The sequence below is a fragment of the Cherax quadricarinatus genome, chromosome 4 (genome assembly GCF_038502225.1).
Source record: "Cherax quadricarinatus isolate ZL_2023a chromosome 4, ASM3850222v1, whole genome shotgun sequence".
Classification (NCBI taxonomy): Eukaryota; Metazoa; Arthropoda; class Malacostraca; order Decapoda; family Parastacidae; genus Cherax; species Cherax quadricarinatus.
The window spans coordinates 67,407,127-67,427,008 of NC_091295.1; the positions used below are offsets into that span (position 1 = coordinate 67,407,127).

General features: G+C 39.4%; 2 protein-coding genes across 6 annotated transcripts in view; one reads left to right on the forward strand and one right to left on the reverse strand.

The window, feature by feature from the left end:
- The window catches only part of LOC128684457 (hepatoma-derived growth factor-related protein 2), an 82,481-nt gene extending 80,323 nt beyond the window's left edge, over positions 1–2,158 (reverse strand). For all 5 annotated transcript variants that reach the window (XM_053770629.2, XM_053770632.2, XM_053770631.2 and 2 more), the window contains exon 1: positions 1,825–2,158. In XM_053770629.2, the coding sequence (XP_053626604.2) occupies positions 1,825–1,902 (78 nt within the window). In that variant the 5' untranslated portion in view covers positions 1,903–2,158. The remainder of the gene's footprint in view (positions 1–1,824) is intronic.
- A 522-nt stretch (positions 2,159–2,680) lies between these two features.
- LOC128684459 (ubiquitin-conjugating enzyme E2 G1) overlaps positions 2,681–19,882 on the forward strand; it is a 40,798-nt gene continuing 23,596 nt past the window's right edge. The window contains exons 1-2 of the mRNA XM_070097147.1: positions 2,681–2,836; positions 8,032–8,134. Coding sequence (XP_069953248.1) covers positions 2,716–2,836; positions 8,032–8,134 — 224 coding nt within the window. The 5' untranslated portion in view covers positions 2,681–2,715. The remainder of the gene's footprint in view (positions 2,837–8,031; positions 8,135–19,882) is intronic.

Here is a 19,882-nt window from a genome sequence, read left to right on the forward strand (position 1 = left end):
TTTTAATTTAACTATTCATATAATAAGTACAGTATAAAATTGACATGAGATTAACTGATATGCATAAACCAAGGACCCCTGTGGAAATAAGTTACTTTGTCTGACTTTTGTGGGTTATCCTAGGTAATCTACACATGTGCTACTATGCATGATAATTTATGTAACTATCTATGTGTATCTATACCTGAATAAACTTACTCAACCACTTTATGGAAAGCCCCTTGTTATGCAAAGCATTTTGGGTATGATTGTTTAACAGCTGCCATCAGCTCCTCACAACTTTTTCAGTCAAGACATTTTTCTTAATCACACATGTTGTAAAACTACATATCAGTTGTTTAATTACTGCACAGAACTTAGATTATTTAAGTAATTCCGTGTTAATAATAAACATTATATTCAGGGGAAACACTACACCCATACCTGGTATGGGGTAATTTTTTGTTTATTTTGTGGTAATTGTGACCCCCCCTCTATAGCATAGGATGGACATCAGTTGGATAATTTATATCTTTGCTACAACGACAAATTCAAAGCACTTAACTTTTCCACATTAGAGGATGCTCTGCATAACCTGGGGCTTTCCATGTGCAATATTAAGTGTTTTTAATTATTTTACAAATGATGTGGCATATGGAAATACAGAATTTGAATTTTGAGAGAGGATATAGGAGAAGTGTATATCCAAAATACAGGAATATTATTATTATAATCATGGGGAAGCGCTAAACACGTAGGATTATATAGTGTCTGTGAGCGGGGGAGGGATGGAAGGTATTCAGGCCTAATTCAGGGAACTGGAATGCAGATCCAATTCCCTGGATCAAGAGCCCCTCACCTGCATCAAGGAACCTCCCTTGAGGGAAAATATAATAATAAATAAAAGGAATGTGAATAAGGCACAAAAAGTAACCAACAAAACTCACAATAGATTAAAAATGGACAATTTTATATTTAAAAAGCACAGATTAAAAGAGTGGTGTGACAAAAGAGTTGTAGATGGTGCCCGGTGAAGTCGCTGACTTGAGCAAATTATCTAGGCGGCAGGTTTGGTGGCTCGTTAAAACATAGCCACAAGTCAGCCAACATCATGGTTTACATTAGTTCAGCGAGGTTATTGCTTGCAGAAACAGTAGTTTTGTAAATTTATACATGGGAGAACTCTTCACCAGCAGCAAAATAATGGAGACTTGTATTGGCCAACAGACAACTTGATAATGTCATCAAGATCAGTAGCATTCTCGTGGACAAGCAGAAGAAACTACAAGGATCATCACTGAAGCAAATAGCCTTAAATGTAAATTAGACAAATTAGCAATTATCTAATTGCTCTCCAGACAATTTTTTTTTTTTTGTACTTTTTGACTACTCCCATTGCAACACTTAAAAATAACCATGTTCCTCCCTTTCAACTAATTAATTAAATACTGCTTAGGGTCTGTGTGTGTGTGTGTGTATTAAATTAAGGTTATTACTAGGCTTGGCATCAGGCAACCAGAGGAAACTTTGTAAACTGATTTAGTTTATATCAACAAAAATGTATAATATAAAAATTTACATTTCACCTACAATAACATACTAACACTGGTGAGATAATGATGTAAAAAGGAGTAACCAAAAATAAAGCCAATACTGCTTTACAAAGGACGATAATATACTAGGAATAAAGATGCACTCTTGCAAGGTAAAGGAGAAGGATAATTTATTACAGAATAGAGAAAAAAATATGAGGGTGACTCTGCCTGGCCGGCCTGGCCTCACCACCTACATTTGCCTTAGTTTTACCCCACCTGCACGCCCTCACCACCTGCTGCTGACACTTACCCTAGCGGGCCAGTGCGGGTACCCTTTAACCTTGGCAAAGACAGCATCCCCGGGTTTAAACACGTCGTTTTTAGGCATCTTGAAGATTGTCTCAGCGGGAGGATGTTGTCACACGTCCCGCGGTACGCCAGTGGCGCCAAAGATATAGATGCCACTAATCCTCTCTCTATCTCTCTTATTTCTCGCTGCAGATACTCCGGCGGCTAAAGCCACGCCACTCGGAAAATCCCGGGTGCCACGGGTGATTTACAGTGAGTTAAATAAGGGGTTAAAGTGGTAAACTAGTGAGAACACACTTGGCGGGGACTGTCCGCCATAATAGTAAACAACTTAGTGTTAAGTGACGCTCGACTTGCGTACCCTCACTCACACCTTCATTATCCAATATACATTAATTATCCTCATTTACACCTACTTGGCTCCTTCATCAATTTCAATTATGAACTAATAATGCCAGTTTTTCCGCGTATTTCCCCTTAATATGGCCTAACTCGGGGAGTCCAATACATATGATTACCTTGCGGATTTGTGCGCCTCCCACATGTTATAAAATCATTTATTTTTATGGTGGTCGCTCACACCATTGATTATAATGTTAAGTGTAGTCGCTGTTTATTATATTATATAATAATGACCCTATTAATTCCTTCCCATTCAAATCTGGCCCCATCCTGCCGTTGTTTATAAACAAGATTCAATAGAGTGCCATATAGTGACTTTATCTCGCCTCTCATGCATATATATCGGCTGTGTGGCCTTGTGCACGTCACGTGTGCACCAGGAGTGAGCTAATGCGTGCTCCACAAGCACATATATTTGAAATTAGTGAGTGTGAGTGAGTGTGTGTGCGTGCGTGCGGGCGCGCGGCGTGAGTGTGTGTGTGAGGTGCGCATGCGCGGGTGTGCTGCCAGCCACAGTGATAATACAACCATCACTCGCTCTCATATTTTACCTCGATTTTTCACAATGGGGGAACCACAGAGCGCACTGCTGCTCCGGAAACAGTTGGCGGGTGAGTATTTGAGGCCTATGAAGGCCTCCCGCCATGATATAAGATGGATTTAAGGGGTGATAATTGGGAATGTCCTTCAGGCAGACGATGGTTTGCGTGTGCTGGATACAAGACACACAAAGCATGGGTGTTACTCTTCTATTATTCATGCTAGGACTCTCTTTATACCCAGGAATGCTTCTGCCAGTCACCACCGCCAAGATAAATCTGTTGGGAAACAGCTATGTTAATTTCCTGGGAGATAATATAGTCCGTGTCTTTTATGCAAACAAGATCTGGGTGTCTCAGGGTCATGTGTGATTTACTAAATTATTTCCCTCTATTTCCAGCTCCTGTACCTCGATTTTAGACGCTAATTCGCATTTTTGAGAATTTCGATGAAAGAAATTGCCTTTGATACATGTCCCAGTGACGTCAAATTTTGCCTAGGCCTACCTGGGCTGCCTTCACTACCTACTTTCATTAGCTTTTTCATTGGTAATTAACTTCATCCACAGGTAAATCGAAAGAGCCTTAGGCCTAACTTTTTTTTTATCCTGTAAGTTCTTACTCTTTACTATTTTTAGGGGAGTTAATGAGAGGAACTAATACTTTATAAACCAGTACTGTATTACTAAAATTTGTTATAACTAAAAAAAAAAGATTGTTTTATGAACTTGTTTTTTCCTTACATTTGTTTTTTTTTTCTGTGTAATCCTTAGGGTGAGTTACATATGAATCTGCTAAACTGGGTTGATTTAAATCAAGTTTATAGGGAAATTGTCGTCAGATAGAAATTTCCCACAATTTTTTTGTTAACTTTTGTTATTATTTGCTTTGATTTTATAGTCAATTTTTTTCTTTAAAAGATCTTGGTCTTGCCAACCATTTTAATTTTAAATAAAAGTACTCTATAGAGGTGGCCATCTTGACTTTATTGACTAATTCAATTTTTCCATCTGTTTGCATCTTAGTCTCATTTATAATCTTTATTTGATCCTAATTAAACTGGAGATGAGAATGCACTTGTCACCCGTCAGATGCTGTTATAAACATTAATAAATAAATAAATAAATAAATATCTGCAGGTATACATGGTCCATATTATTAAAATTCACAAACTGCTAAAAGCAGAAAGATTGAGTTTTGCTTGATGGCTGATTAGAACAAACTGTACCAAGTACCATAAAAAGAAGAAAGTTTTAGGAAATTAAGGACCCCAATGGAAATAATTCACTCTGACTTTTTTGGGGTTATCCTAGGTAATGTACACATGTTACTATGTAAATATGTAATTGTATTTGTGTACCTGTACCTAAATAAACTTAATAGGATAAAGAGATATGAGTGGGAATGGTTATGGGAGAGTAAGCCCTGATAAGCATAGACTAGTAGGCCTACTGTATTGAACCTTTGATCTTATGCTGTTCATCACCAGAGGTTAAATAACATACTTTCATCATAAATGTTATAATCTTACTCTCCCGTTAAGCAGGTAATTGATTGCACCACTGAACTGCAGGCTTCCCACCACATGATTGAATCAATATCTTAGTCTTGATAATTATCCAATTAAGGTGGGAGTGGTTGCCCTAAGTGCTTGAATGTATACTGCTTAAATTTAAGAACATATGAAAGCAGGAACACTGCAGCAGGCCTACTGACTCATGCGAGGCAAGTCTAAGTCGCCTACCAGCTTATGCCACTGACCCAACTTAGGTCCAGGTCAGCCACTTAAGGAAGGAGCACAGCATCAGACCTACTAGAACAAGCTAGTCAGATCCAACTCACTCACCCACACCCACTCATGTATTTATCTAACCTATTTCTAAAACTACACAATGTTTTAGCTTCTGTGACTGTATTCGGGAGTTTGCTCCACTCATCCACAACTCTATTACCAAACCAGTGCTTTCCTATATCCTTCCTGAATCTGAATTTTTCCAACTTGAAACCATTGCTGCAAATCCTGTCTTGGCTAGATATTTTTAGCACGCTATGTACATCCCCTTTATTTATTCCTGTTTTCCATTTATACACCTCAATCATATCCTCCCTAATTCTACACCTTTTTAGAGAGTGCAGATTTAGGGCCCTCAATCTGTCCTCACAGGGAAGATTTCTGATACACGGGATCAACTTTGTCATCCTCCTCTGTACGTTTTCCAGTGCATTTACATATATCCTTTCTGTAATACGGTGACCAGAACTGAGCAGCATAATCTAAATGAGGCCTAACCAAAGATATATAGAGTTGAAGAACAACCTGAGGACTTCTATTATCTATGCTTCTTGATAGGAAGCCAAGGATTCTGTTCACTTCATTGCAAAGACTTATGCACTGTTGTCATGGTTTCAGATTACTGCTAACCAGAACTCCTAAATGAAGTTATGTCTAATATAGTTCATAAGGGAGATTATGGGTAATACATGTACAGTATCAGTAAGTAAGTTTATTCATGTACAGGTACACATAAATACATTTATATAAATTATCATACATAGCAGCATGTGTGTAGATTACCTATGATAACCCAAGAAAGTCAGTGACTTATTTCCACTGGGGTCCTGGAAGTTATGGAAATGCACATAATCAACACTTAAGATAGTACAAGAAAAGTCTTCTAATGATATGTCTTAAATGTTTCATTTTATTTTTTTTAACACTTTAGATTAGATAAGATTTTTTTTATTTTGACAAATTACATAGTTGTACAGAGGAATGTTGGGTGTACCTGCCAAGAGCCCCTCTGTATGCTGAGCATTTCGTGCAAACTTAAAGATCAACTTAAGAAGAGTAAGACAATAATACAGAGTTCATATGGTCATTAGATGAGTTAGTGAGTACAGGAGAATTTAATATTATATCAGGTGATTCTACATGATTTTGATAAAGCTAGTTGAGATTTCTTTACACTATTGAATTAGTTAATAAAGATTACAGTACGTATTGCTATGTAACAATTTAAAACAAATTACGGTGAGATGTATTACAGCATAGTACTATTTAAAACAATGAAATTTGGTATTGCAATGGAACAATTTACATTATGATGTACTGTATTACAATCTACTACTATTTAAAACAGTGAAAAGAACAGACATCCTAATTTCAAAGTACAGTGGACCCCCGCATAACGATCACCTCCGAATGCGACCAATTATGTAAGTGTATTTATGTAAGTGCGTTTGTACGTGTATGTTTGGGGGTCTGAAATGGACTAATCTACTTCACAATATTCCTTATGGGAACAAATTCGGTCAGTACTGGCACCTGAACATACTTCTGGATTGAAAAAATATCGTTAACTGGGGGTCCACTGTAGTGAGTGGTTGAGCATTCATCAGCACAATATGAGTAGCTTTTGAGAAACTGGTAGTGGTTAGGTATGGTTTTTCTGGTTAATTTTGGGTGATGAGGTGATTTCTTACTTTGGCCTTAATCTGATTTGCAGGCAGGGGTCTTTTAGTTTGTTTTGGCAATGAATTCCAGATCTTTGGGCCTTTTACGTGCGTAGCATTTTTGCATAGAGAAAGATGAACACAGGGATTATCGAAGAGTGATCTGTGTCTCGTATTATGGTTGTATATTCTGTTATAGATATCAAGGAGGAGTTTGAGAGGAGGGTTTACATTAGAGTATAGTGTACTGTGTATGTAGTAGGTGCAGTAATAAGTGTGGATGTTTTGTATATTTAGTAAGTTAACTCTTGAAAAGTGGAGTGTTGTCTATTACAATGGCTTGTAAATATGAGCTCATAAGAAAGGTTGTGTGTAATGATGCTGATTCTTTGGGAAGGCTATGGGTAATGGTGCTAGTTCATAAGGGAGGTTATGGTTAATGGTGCTGATTCATAGGGAGGTTATGGGTAATGGTGCTGATTCGTAGGGGAGGTTATGGGTAACTACTGATTCGTAGGGGAGGTTATGGGTAACGGTGCTGATCCACAGGGGAGGTTATGGGTAACGGTGCTGATCCACAGGGGAGGTTATGGGTAACGGTGCTGATCCACAGGGGAGGTTATGGGTAACGGTGCTGATTCATAGTGGAGGTTATGGGTAACGGTGCTGATCTGCAGGGTAGGTTATGGGTAATGGTGCTGATTTGCAGGGGAGGTTATGGGTAAAGGTGCTGATTCACAGGGAGGTTATAGGTAATGGTGCCGATTTGCAGGGGAGGTTATGGGTGATGGTGCCGATTCGCAGGGGAGGTTATGGGTAATGGTGCCAATGTGCAGGGAGGTTATGTGTAATGGTGCCAATTTGCAGGGGAGGTTATGGGTAATGGTGCTGATTTGCAGGGGAGGTTATGGGTAATGGTGCTGATTTGCAGGGGAGGTTATGGGTAATGGTGCTGATTTGCAGGGGAGGTTATGGGTAATGGTGCTGATTCACAGGGGAGGTTATGGGTAATGGTGCTGATTCGCAGGGGAGGTTATGGGTAAAGGTGCTGACTCGTAGGGGAGGTTATGGGTAATGGTGCTGATGCATAGGGGAGGTTATGGGTAATCATGCTAATTAATAGGGGAGGTTAGGGTAATGGTGCTGACTCGTAGGGGAGGTTAAGGTAATGGTGCTGACTCGTAGGGGAGGTTATGGGTAATAGTGCTAGTTATAAGGGAGGTTATGGGCAATGGTGCTAGTTCATAAGGGAAGTTAGGGTAATTCATAGTTCTCCCTCTTCCCCTTCCTTTCTTCCTCATTCCCTTTCCTCCTCTCCATCATCCCCGCCCTAATCTACCCTTTCCTTCACGTCCTAATCTTCTGCCCTTCCCTCTTCTTCCCTCCCCAGTATCCTTCCCTTTCCTCCTATCCCCTCTCTAATCTACCCTTTCTTCCCCTCCCTATTCTCCAACCCTTTCCTCCCCTCCCTATTCTCCAACCCTTTCCTCCCATGTTTTCAACAGCTGACCATCTCCCACCGAGGCAGGGTGACCCAAAAATAAAAAAAACACTTTAGCCAATATTCACTCAATCACTGTTTTGACAGAGGGGTGCCAGTACTTCAGTTCAGAACTGCAAATATCCCCATCCCTCCTTCAGTGTGCAGGTACTGTACTTCCCACCATCAGGGCAGGGTGACCCAAAAAAAAATAAGAAAGAAAACTATAGTTTTTCTTCATTTTTCATTCAGTAATTTATACAGAAGTGGTTACTAGCCCCTTGCTCCATCCATCCATCCATCCATCCATATCCATATTCGTATTCTGTTTCAGAGTTAAACAAGAATCCAGTGGAAGGTTTCTCAGCAGGACTAATCGATGACAACGACATCTTCAAATGGGAAGTTCTTATCATAGGCCCTCCCGACACGCTTTAGTAAGAAGTGCTTTCATTCATTAATCTTTGTTAATGTTTACAAATTACAACTATGGAGTGAATTTAATTTTAGTGTAAATTATCAAGTCTAAAATATTTTGGGACAAATTTAGAAATTTGAAGAATAGCAAATAGTTTGTAAAAGATAATTTTTTTTTTTTTTACGATAAAAAAAAGGGCATCATGTTTTGTGTGATAACGGCAGACTTTTTATTTTTATTATCATTGTTCTTATTTTTATGCTTAATGATTCTGCTATCCCCTAATTCATATACGTATACCTTAAACTGGAATTTTCTGGCCATTAACCTTTCACTGCCATGACCCCCAAAATTAAAAGTCTTGACAGTCACATTTTTTTCTGAAATGGTAGAAAATCTTAACGAAGGCAATGTCATCAAAAAATTTGAAATTTCATGGAAAACTTGTAGAAATACACAAGTGCAGAGTTGGTGGGCTGGGTGCTGTTTGTTCTTTGAGTTTTATTTTTAACCAATTCCATTGCTCATTTTGATTCTCAACAATTTCACTAGTATGCCTTCTGTTCTATCAATTGAACACAAGAAATTGTCCCATTAATTATCAGATAATTAGGCCAGTTTTACACAAAATTCATCAAATTCAGTTTTAAAAATTTTCAGAATAAACACTGTACTCATTTCTACCACTAAAACAACCTGTCTTCTATTTAGAACTTGTTACCCTGTACAGGAGAGTCCCGCTTGTGCACCACATTAAGTTTCACTGTAAAGTGAAACAACCTTATTTTATTTTCAAATTCATATAAAAGCCTTATAACATGTTTACACTGTTATATTTAAAGTGAGCAATAGAGCTAGGCCTAAAAAATGCATATACACTACACACATTACTTACCTTAAAATATTATCGTCCATAGCATATAGTGAGTGGTGAATATATTTATTATAGGAAGTCTGAATATATGAAGAATGACTATAAATGAAAACCGCTGCATTTACAAAATGCCATAAAGTGGGGCTCTCTTGTATTACACTTTCTCGTCATTTAGAATCCCTCATAAAAAAAACTATGGAAGTTTTACCCCAACAATCAGGAATGACTGGTTGTGAATTAGGGCATCCCAGTAATTGAAACTGTAAAAAATAAATAAAATGGGGGTAGGGGGGGGGCCCTTACTCAGGAAAAATAATAAAAAATATAATATTTCTGCTGCTTTAACCCTTATTTGAAGCTACTTCCAGTCCTGAAACCAATCAAAATCATGTATGTTTCAGTAGTATGTCTTCCATTCTTTCAGTTGATACCAATTAACAGCCAATTCAACTTCATGTGTTAGCCCAAATTACCGACTAGTATGTTTTAAATAAGTGACCCACTGATCAGATCGGATCGACTGGTCCGAACCCTCGACTGGTAAGCTGTCCGATTAGTTAGAAATAGAAATACAAATAGCTAGAGCTTCATTTAAGGAGGTTATTAATAGAGTATTCAAGAGGTTGCTAGTAGAATTACAGTAAATCAACCACTCAAATCATTATGAAGCTCTGTATAGTCTGCAGTCAATCAAACAAACGGGCTTCCACATGGATAAATTGTCATTTTTGTGGAAATTGGTGTCACGCCCCTTGTGCAGATATCCAAGAACTAGCTACAAGCAGTATTAAAATAGGGAAGTGTTTTTGGGTATGCCCAAATGAGGAAAATCTGTAGACTAAAATCACAAGGGTATTAAAAGAGGATAACATCAAACCTGCTTTCATAGACAACCTGGAAGCTTTCTACAGCAGATGGGAACATAAAAAGTCTGGGCTGAATGGTACTGCCCTTGATACTGGCCATGTAGTCAGAAACTGTAAGGCTGGAGGTGATGTCCTGGTAGTCAGTAAATGTGGGGCTGATAGTGCTGTCCTGGGAGACAGTAATGGTGAAGCTGGAGATGCTGTCCTGGGAGACAGTAATGGTGAAGCTGGAGGTGCTGTCCTGGGAGACAGTAATGGTGAAGCTGGAGGTGCTGTCCTGGGAGACAGTAATGGTGAAGCTGGAGGTGCTGTCCTGGGAGACAGTAATGGTGAAGCTGGAGGTGCTGTCCTGGGAGACAGTAATGGTGAAGCTGGAGATTTTGGTAGTCAGGAATTATACGCAGGAAGGAATACATATAAATGACCTCATAGGGGACAGGAGCTGTAGTGAGGAAACAAGTGTAGTCAAAGATAAGATAAAACCAATATTGCAAACTAGAAATACCACAGGAAATAGCAAACAAGAGGACTCCACTAGCTATAGTGAGGATATATTACCAAAAACAACTGGTGGGAGCTCCATTGTTGGTGCTAGGGAGGATAGGAATAAGACAGGGAAACATGCACCAACAGGGAATACAGTCACAGAAACCCAAGGCAAACGGAAACCAAGCCTGTGCACATACTATGCACTTGGTATCTGCAGACATGGGAAATCTGGAAAAACAGACTGGACGTGCAACTATGACCACCCTAGAAAATGCCATGCCCATATGACAACAGGAAAATGCAAACTCCCTTCCTGTAAGCTTTTTCACCCTGAAATGTGTACCTCTTCAGTACAGGAAAGACTGTGCTATAACTTAAATTGCCAGGCATACCATCTAAAGGGTACAAAAAGATACAAAACATCCAGACCATGGGAAAACCTGGGTAGCCACAGCCACTCAAGAGGGAGAGGTTTTTTAGTGCCAGGAAGGAAAAAAAACTGGCAGGAAATGGCAGAAATCGTACACCAAATCCAGTCATTCCTGGAGTGGAACCACAGTCAATGGCCTCCACTCCAAACCAACAGATACAGATACTAATGCCGGAAAAAAAAATCCCCCCCCAGTACAAACAATACCACCAGTCCGATGACATTCTTCTTTGCAAATATACAGGGTCTAAAGCCAGCAACAAACAACAAAATACCTTTCATCCGTGGACTGCTTGCAGAGGCAAAGGCAATGTTCGCGGCTTTCACTGAGACCCACATAAAGGATCACTTGGACAACGAAATATGGATCCCAGGTTACAACCTATACAGATGTGACAGAGTGAACAGGCAAAAGGGGGGGGTTGGCCTGTACATTGCAGAGTCACTTGTTTGCACAGAACTGCTAAATGCCTCAAATGATGTAGTGGAAGTTTTAGCAGTAAAGGTCGAGAACCAAAACCTAGTCATTGTGGTAGTCTACAAGCCTCCGGATGCAACATCCCAGCAATTCCAGGAACAGCTGTTAAAAATTGACCACTGTCTGGAAAATCTTCCAGCTCCTGCACCCAACATCTTGCTACTGGGGGATTTCAACTTAAGGCACCTAAAATGGAGGAATATAGCAAATAATATTGTTGCAGTAATAACACCAGGAGGCAGCTCTGATGAAAACTCACACTCGCACGAACTTTTAAATCTCTGCACAAAATTCAATTTAAACCAGCAAATAATAGAACCTACTAGACTGGAGATTACACTAGACCTCATCTTCACTAACAATGATGATCTGATAAGAAATGTCACCATATCAAAAACAATATACTCAGATCACAACATAATTGAGGTTCAGACATGTATGCGTGGAGCCCCAGACTGACATAATGAGACTAGTCACGAGCGAGCATTCACCAAATTCAACTTCAATTACAAAAACATAAAGTGGGACCAAGTAAACCAAGTCCTAACCGATATAAGCTGGGAAGATATACTAAGCAACACAGACCCCAACGTATGCCTAGAACAGATTAACTTGGTGGCACTCGATGTATGCACAAGGCTTATTCCTCTAAGAAAAAGGAGGAGTAGATGTAAAATAGAAAGAGACAGGCGCTCCCTTTACAGGCGACGGAAAAGAATAACAGAGCGGCTAAAAGAGGTCAATATATCTGAAATGCGTAGGGAGACACTGGTCAGAGAAATAGCAAGCATCGAACTCAAGCTAAAGGAATCTTATAGGAGTCAGGAATCGCGGGAAGAACTAAAAGCCATAAATGAAATCGAAAGAAACCCAAAGTATTTCTTCTCCTATGCCAAATCAAAGTCGAGAACAACATCCAGTATTGGGCCCCTACTTAAACAAGATGGGTCCTACACAGATGACAGCAAGGAAATGAGTGAGCTACTCAAGTCCCAATATGACTCAGTTTTTAACAAGCCGCTAACCAGACTGAGAGTCGAAGATCAAAATGAATTTTTTATGAGAGAGCCACAAAATTTGGTTAACACAAGCCTATCCGATGTTATCCTGATGCCAAATGACTTCGAACAGGCGATAAATGACATGCCCATGCACTCTGCCCCAGGGCCAGACTCATGGAACTCCGTGTTCATCAAGAACTGCAAGAAGCCCCTATCACGAGCCTTTTCCATCCTATGGAGAGGGAGCATGGACACGGGGGTCGTCCCACAGTTACTAAAAACAACAGACATAGCCCCACTCCACAAAGGGGGCAGTAAAGCAACAGCAAAGAACTACAGACCAATAGCACTAACATCCCATATCATAAAAATCTTTGAAAGGGTCCTAAGAAGCAAGATCACCACCCATCTAGAAACCCATCAGTTACACTACCCAGGGCAACATGGGTTTAGAACAGGTCGCTCTTGTCTGTCTCAACTATTGGATCACTACGACAAGGTCCTAAATGCACTAGAAGATAAAAAGAATGCAGATGTAATATATACAGACTTTGCAAAAGCCTTCGACAAGTGTGACCATGGCGTAATAGCGCACAAAATGCGTGCTAAAGGAATAACAGGAAAAGTCGGTCAATGGATCTATAATTTCCTCACTAACAGAACACAGAGAGTAGTCGTCAACAGAGTAAAGTCCGAGGCAGCTACGGTGAAAAGCTCTGTTCCACAAGGCACAGTACTCGCTCCCATCTTGTTCCTCTTCCTCATATCCGACATAGACAAGGATGTAAGCCATAGCACCGTGTCTTCCTTTGCAGATGACACCCGAATCTGCATGACAGTGTCTTCCATTGCAGACACTGCAAGGCTCCAGGCGGACATCAACCGAATCTTTCAGTGGGCTGCAGAAAACAATATGAAGTTCAACGATGAGAAATTTCAATTACTCAGATATGGTAAACACGAGGAAATTAAATCTTCATCAGAGTACAAAACAAATTCTGGCCACAAAATAGAGCGAAACACCAACGTCAAAGAACTGGGAGTGATCATGTCGGAGGATCTCACCTTCAAGGACCATAACATTGTATCAATCGCATCTGCTAGAAAAATGACAGGATGGATAATGAGAACCTTCAAAACTAGGGAGGCCAAGCCCATGATGACACTCTTCAGGTCACTTGTTCTATCTAGGCTGGAATATTGCTGCACACTAACAGCACCTTTCAAGGCAGGTGAAATTGCTGACCTAGAAAATGTACAGAGAATCTTCACGGCGCGCATAACGGAGATAAAACACCTCAATTACTGGGAGCGCTTGAGGTTCCTGAACCTGTATTCCCTGAACGCAGGCGGGAGAGATACATGATTATATACACCTGGAAAATCCTAGAGGGACTAGTACCGAACTTGCACACGAAAATCACTCACTACGAAAGCAAAAGACTTGGCAGACGATGCAACATCCCCCCAATGAAAAGCAGGGGTGTCACTAGCACGTTAAGAGACCACACAATAAGTGTCAGGGGCCCCGAGACTGTTCAACTGCCTCCCAGCATACGTAAGGGGGATTACCAACAGATCCCTGGCAGTCTTCAAGCTGGCACTGGACAAGCACCTAAAGTCAGTTCCTGACCAGCCGGGCTGTGGCTCGTACGTTGGTTTGCGTGCAGCCAGCAGCAACAGCCTGGTTGATCAGGCTCTGATCCACCAGGAGGCCTGGTCACAGACCGGGCCGCGGGGGCGTTGACCCCCGGAACTCTCCAGGTAAACTCCAGGTAAATAAAAATCATCTTGGACAACACCTCACAGTAGCTATTTTAAACCAAATGCAAAGTCAAAGGTTTGCTTTTTCCCTCATAAACTGAGTGGGGCAGCATTTTATATATATATATATATATATATATATATATATATATATATATATATATATATATATATATATATATATATATATATATATATATATTATATATATATATTTTATATATATATATTTTATATATATATATATATATATATATATATATATATATATATATATATATATATATATATATATATATATATATATATATATATACATATATATATCTATATACATACATACACACACACACACACACACATACATACATATACATACATACATACTAGCAATGGGCTAGTAACCCCTTCTCCTGTAGACACTTACTAAAAAAGAGAAGAAGAAAAACTTTATAAAACTGGGATGCTTAAATGTGCGTGGATGTAGTGCAGATGACAAGAAACAGATGATTGCTGATGTTATGAATGAAAAGAAGTTGGATGTCCTGGCCCTAAGCGAAACAAAGCTGAAGGGGGTAGGAGAGTTTCAGTGGGGGGAAATAAATGGGATTAAATCTGGAGTATCTGAGAGAGTTAGAGCAAAGGAAGGGGTAGCAGTAATGTTAAATGATCAGTTATGGAAGGAGAAAAGAGAATATGAATGTGTAAATTCAAGAATTATGTGGATTAAAGTAAAGGTTGGATGCGAGAAGTGGGTCATAATAAGCGTGTATGCACCTGGAGAAGAGAGGAATGCAGAGGAGAGAGAGAGATTTTGGGAGATGTTAAGTGAATGTATAGGAGCCTTTGAACCAAGTGAGAGAGTAATTGTGGTAGGGGACCTGAATGCTAAAGTAGGAGAAACTTTTAAAGAGGGTGTGGTAGGTAAGTTTGGGGTGCCAGGTGTAAATGATAATGGGAGCCCTTTGATTGAACTTTGTATAGAAAGGGGTTTAGTTATAGGTAATACATACTTTAAGAAAAAGAGGATAAATAAGTATGCAAGATATTATGTAGGGCGAAATGACAGTAGTTTGTTGGATTATGTATTGGTAGATAAAAGACTGTTGAGTAGACTTCAGGATGTACATGTTTATAGAGGGGCCACAGATATATCAGATCACTTTCTAGTTGTAGCTACACTGAGAGTAAAAGGTAGATGGGATACAAGGAGAATAGAAGCATCAGGGAAGAGAGAGGTGAAGGTTTATAAACTAAAAGAGGAGGCAGTTAGGGTAAGATATAAACAGCTATTGGAGGATAGATGGGCTAATGAGAGCATAGGCAATGGGGTCGAAGAGGTATGGGGTAGGTTTAAAAATGTAGTGTTAGTGTTCAGCAGAAGTTTGTGGTTACAGGAAAGTGGGTGCGGGAGGGAAGAGGAGCGATTGGTGGAATGATGATGTAAAGAGAGTAGTAAGGGAGAAAAAGTTAGCATATGAGAAGTTTTTACAAAGTAGAAGTGATGCAAGGAGGGAAGAGTATATGGAGAAAAAGAGAGAGGTTAAGAGAGTGGTGAAGCAATGTAAAAAGAGAGCAAATGAGAGAGTGGGTGAGATGTTATCAAAAAATTTTGTTGAAAATAAGAAAAAGTTTTGGAGTGAGATTAACAAGTTAAGAAAGCCTAGAGAACAAATGGATTTGTCAGTTAAAAATAGGAGAGGAGAGTTATTAAATGGAGAGTTAGAGGTATTGGGAAGATGGAGGGAATATTTTGAGGAATTGTTAAATGTTGATGAAGATAGGGAAGCTGTGATTTTGTGTATAGGGCAAGGAGGAATAACATCTTGTAGGAGTGAGGAAGAGCCAATTGTGAGTGTGGGGGAAGTTCGTGAGGCAGTAGGTAAAATGAAAGGGGGTAAGGCAGCCGGGATTGATGGGATAAAGATAGAAATGTTAAAAGCAGGTGGGGATATAGTTTTGGAGTGGTTGGTGCAATTATTTAATAAATGTATGGAAGAGGGTAAGGTACCTAGGGATTGGCAGAGAGCATGCATAGTTCCTTTGTATGAAGGCAAAGGGGATAAAAGAGAGTGCAAAAATTATAGGGGGATAAGTCTGCTGAGTATACCTGGTAAAGTGTATGGTCGAGTTATTATTGAAAGAATTAAGAGTAAGACGGAGAATAGGATAGCAGATGAACAAGGAGGCTTTAGGAAAGGTACGGGGTGTGTGGACCAGGTGTTTACAGTGAAACATATAAGTGAACAGTATTTAGATAAGGCTAAAGAGGTCTTTGTGGCATTTATGGATTTGAAAAAGGCGTATGACAGGGTGGATAGGGGGGCAATGTGGCAGATGTTGCAAGTGTATGGTGTAGGAGGTAGGTTACTGAAAGCAGTGAAGAGTTTTTACGAGGATAGTGAGGCTCAAGTTAGAGTATGTAGGAAAGAGGGAAATTATTTCCCAGTAAAAGTAGGCCTTAGACAAGGATGTGTGATGTCACCGTGGTTGTTTAATATATTTATAGATGGGGTTGTAAGAGAAGTAAATGCGAGGGTCTTGACAAGAGGCGTGGAGTTAAAAGATAAAGAATCACACACAAAGTGGGAGTTGTCACAGCTGCTCTTTGCTGATGACACTGTGCTCTTGGGAGATTCTGAAGAGAAGTTGCAGAGATTGGTGGATGAATTTGGTAGGGTGTGCAAAAGAAGAAAATTAAAGGTGAATACAGGAAAGAGTAAGGTTATGAGGATAACAAAAAGATTAGGTGATGAAAGATTGAATATCAGATTGGAGGGAGAGAGTATGGAGGAGGTGAATGTATTCAGATATTTGGGAGTGGACGTGTCAGCGGATGGGTCTATGAAAGATGAGGTGAATCATTTAATTGATGAGGGAAAAAGAGTGAGTGGTGCACTTAGGAGTCTGTGGAGACAAAGAACTTTGTCCTTGGAGGCAAAGAGGGGAATGTATGAGAGTATAGTTTTACCAACGCTCTTATATGGGTGTGAAGCATGGGTGATGAATGTTGCAGCGAGGAGAAGGCTGGAGGCAGTGGAGATGTCATGTCTGAGGGCAATGTGTGGTGTGAATATAATGCAGAGAATTCGTAGTTTGGAAGTTAGGAGGAGGTGCGGGATTACCAAAACTGTTGTCCAGAGGGCTGAGGAAGGGTTGTTGAGGTGGTTCGGACATGTAGAGAGAATGGAGCGAAACAGAATGACTTCAAGAGTGTATCAGTCTGTAGTGGAAGGAAGGCGGGGTAGGGGTCGGCCTAGGAAAGGTTGGAGAGAGGGGGTAAAGGAGGTTTTGTGTGCGAGGGGCTTTGACTTCCAGCAGGTATGCATGAGCGTGTTTGATAGGAGTGAATGGAGACAAATGGTTTTTAATACTTGACGTGCTGTTGGAGTGTGAGCAAAGTAACATTTATGAAGGGGTTCAGGGAAACTGGCAGGCCGGACTTGAGTCCTGGAGATGGGAAGTACAGTGCCTGCACTCTGAAGGAGGGGTGTTAATGTTGCAGTTTAAAAACTGTAGTGTAAAGCACCCTTCTGGCAAGACAGTGATGGAGTGAATGATGGTGAAAGTTTTTCTTTTTCGGGCCACCCTGCCTTGGTGGGAATCGGCCAGTGTGATAATAAAAAAAAAATATGTATATATATATATATATATATATATATATATATATATATATATATATATATAAATATATAATATATATATATATATATATATATATTTTTTATTATTATCACACTGGCCGATTCCCACCAAGGCAGGGTGGCCCGAAAAAGAAAAACTTTCACCATCATTCACTCCATCACTGTCTTGCCAGAAGGGTGCTTTACACTACAGTTTTTAAACTGCAACATTATTATTTATATATATAGGAGGGCCCCACTTATACTGCGGGTTAGGTTCCAGGCTACCGCCGTAAAATGGAACACCCTTTTTTTCCACTTACAAATGCATACAAACACTAGATAACAAGTTTACACTAACATATATTATGTTAGCAATAGAACCAGGCATCAAAATACAATAAAAAAGTACAATACACACATAGTGCACTCATTACTTACCTTAAAATATTTATAGTCTTAATCTAGGGTGAGACAAGTAGTATTTATTGTAAGAAATCAAGTGTGGTATGTATGGTAGTCAGCCAGGCTACCATACCAGAGAGAAAGAATGAGTGCATGAGAGAGGACAGGCGCAGAGTTATGTAAACAAACCAGGCGAAGGTAAGTTTTGTAAACAGTGTACACGTCTGGTTTGTGTACAAGTTACATTGTGTACAGGTTGTCTCTACATTGATACGGTAGAATAAATAAAGAAGAACACTCCCATTCTCATGTAACATCATTTTGAGAAGAAATGATGCTCTGAGTGAAGGCAATGGAAGTCAGTCACTCTGACTTTTTTGGGTTATCCTAGGTTCTCTACACATATGTTATGTATTTATGTTATGTATCGTGTTTATTATATAATTTTGAAAAAAATATCACGAATGGATTAATGAAAATGTGTATATTAACGTAATATACAACATTTAATGATACACCGAGCTCAGACAGTGTAAACAAACAAACTGAACAGGTTGTGGACGATCACTCGGTCAGGCGAAATAGACGGTATTAATACGTGTCCAGTTTTAGTTCATTCATGTACATTTGTAAGAGTTTGTGAAACTTTTACCTTATAATATTTTTATTATTATTATAATAATTAAATCACAAAACAAATCCTCTTACACTGTGTACAAGTTAGTACAGAATTATAGCTATAAAGTGAAGGCATACGAAAGGAATATTTTTCTACAGTTATCCCTAGTAACAGGTAACGGGCTAGAGAAAACGTAATTCTTCCGACACTTCTACAAACCGTTTGGTAAACATCTCGTATATATTTGTATAAATTTTTATACTGTGGGTGCATGTATCATGTTCGTGTGTTACATAATGTGTTTCTTATATAATTTTGAAAAAAATATCATAGATAGATTAAGGGAAATGTCTATATTAACGTAATATGCGACATTAATGCGCCCAAGAGATTATTATTATTACTATTATTAGTATTATTATTATTATTATTATTATTATTGCATCAAGACTAGAGAGACTCTTAGTGATTTTAATGTGTACCTACATGCCAGCACAGTGTGTAAGTTTATTTAGGTACAGGTGTACACAAGTTTAATTATCAAGTACAATACATATAAAATATACAATAACTTTAAAACACTTGAAATTTTGGAAAGTTTCCAGACATAATAAGGAGATGTGCTCAGGGAGAATGTAAACAAACTCGGTGGGCCGCTGTGACCGTATTAGAAAGACAGGTGGGGGGAGCCGTATAGCGAGTTTTGGTCATAATTTGAAATGTCCGTATTAGCGGAACGCCGTAAAGCGAAACGCCGTAAAGCGGGGCCCTCCTGTATATATATATATATATATATATATATATATATATATATATATATATATATATATATATATATATATATATATTTATATTTATATTTATATATTTATATATACAGTGGACCCCCGCATAACGGACGCCTTGCATGGTGGACAATCTGCATAGCGGACGCTTTGATCGCTAAAATTTTGCCCCGCATAGCGCCCAAAAACCCGCTCAGCGGCCTTCGTCCGAGACGCGTCCAATGTGCGGCCTGAGCCACGCTCACATGTTCCGCAGGTGGCATTGTTTACCAGCCAGCCTCTGCGGTAACATCCAAGCATACAATCGGAACATTTTGTATTATTACAGTGTTTTTGGTGATTTTTTTCTGGAAAATAAGTGACCATGGGCCCCAAGAAAGCTTCTAGTGCCAACCCTACAGCAATAAGGGTGAGAATTACTATGGAGATGAAG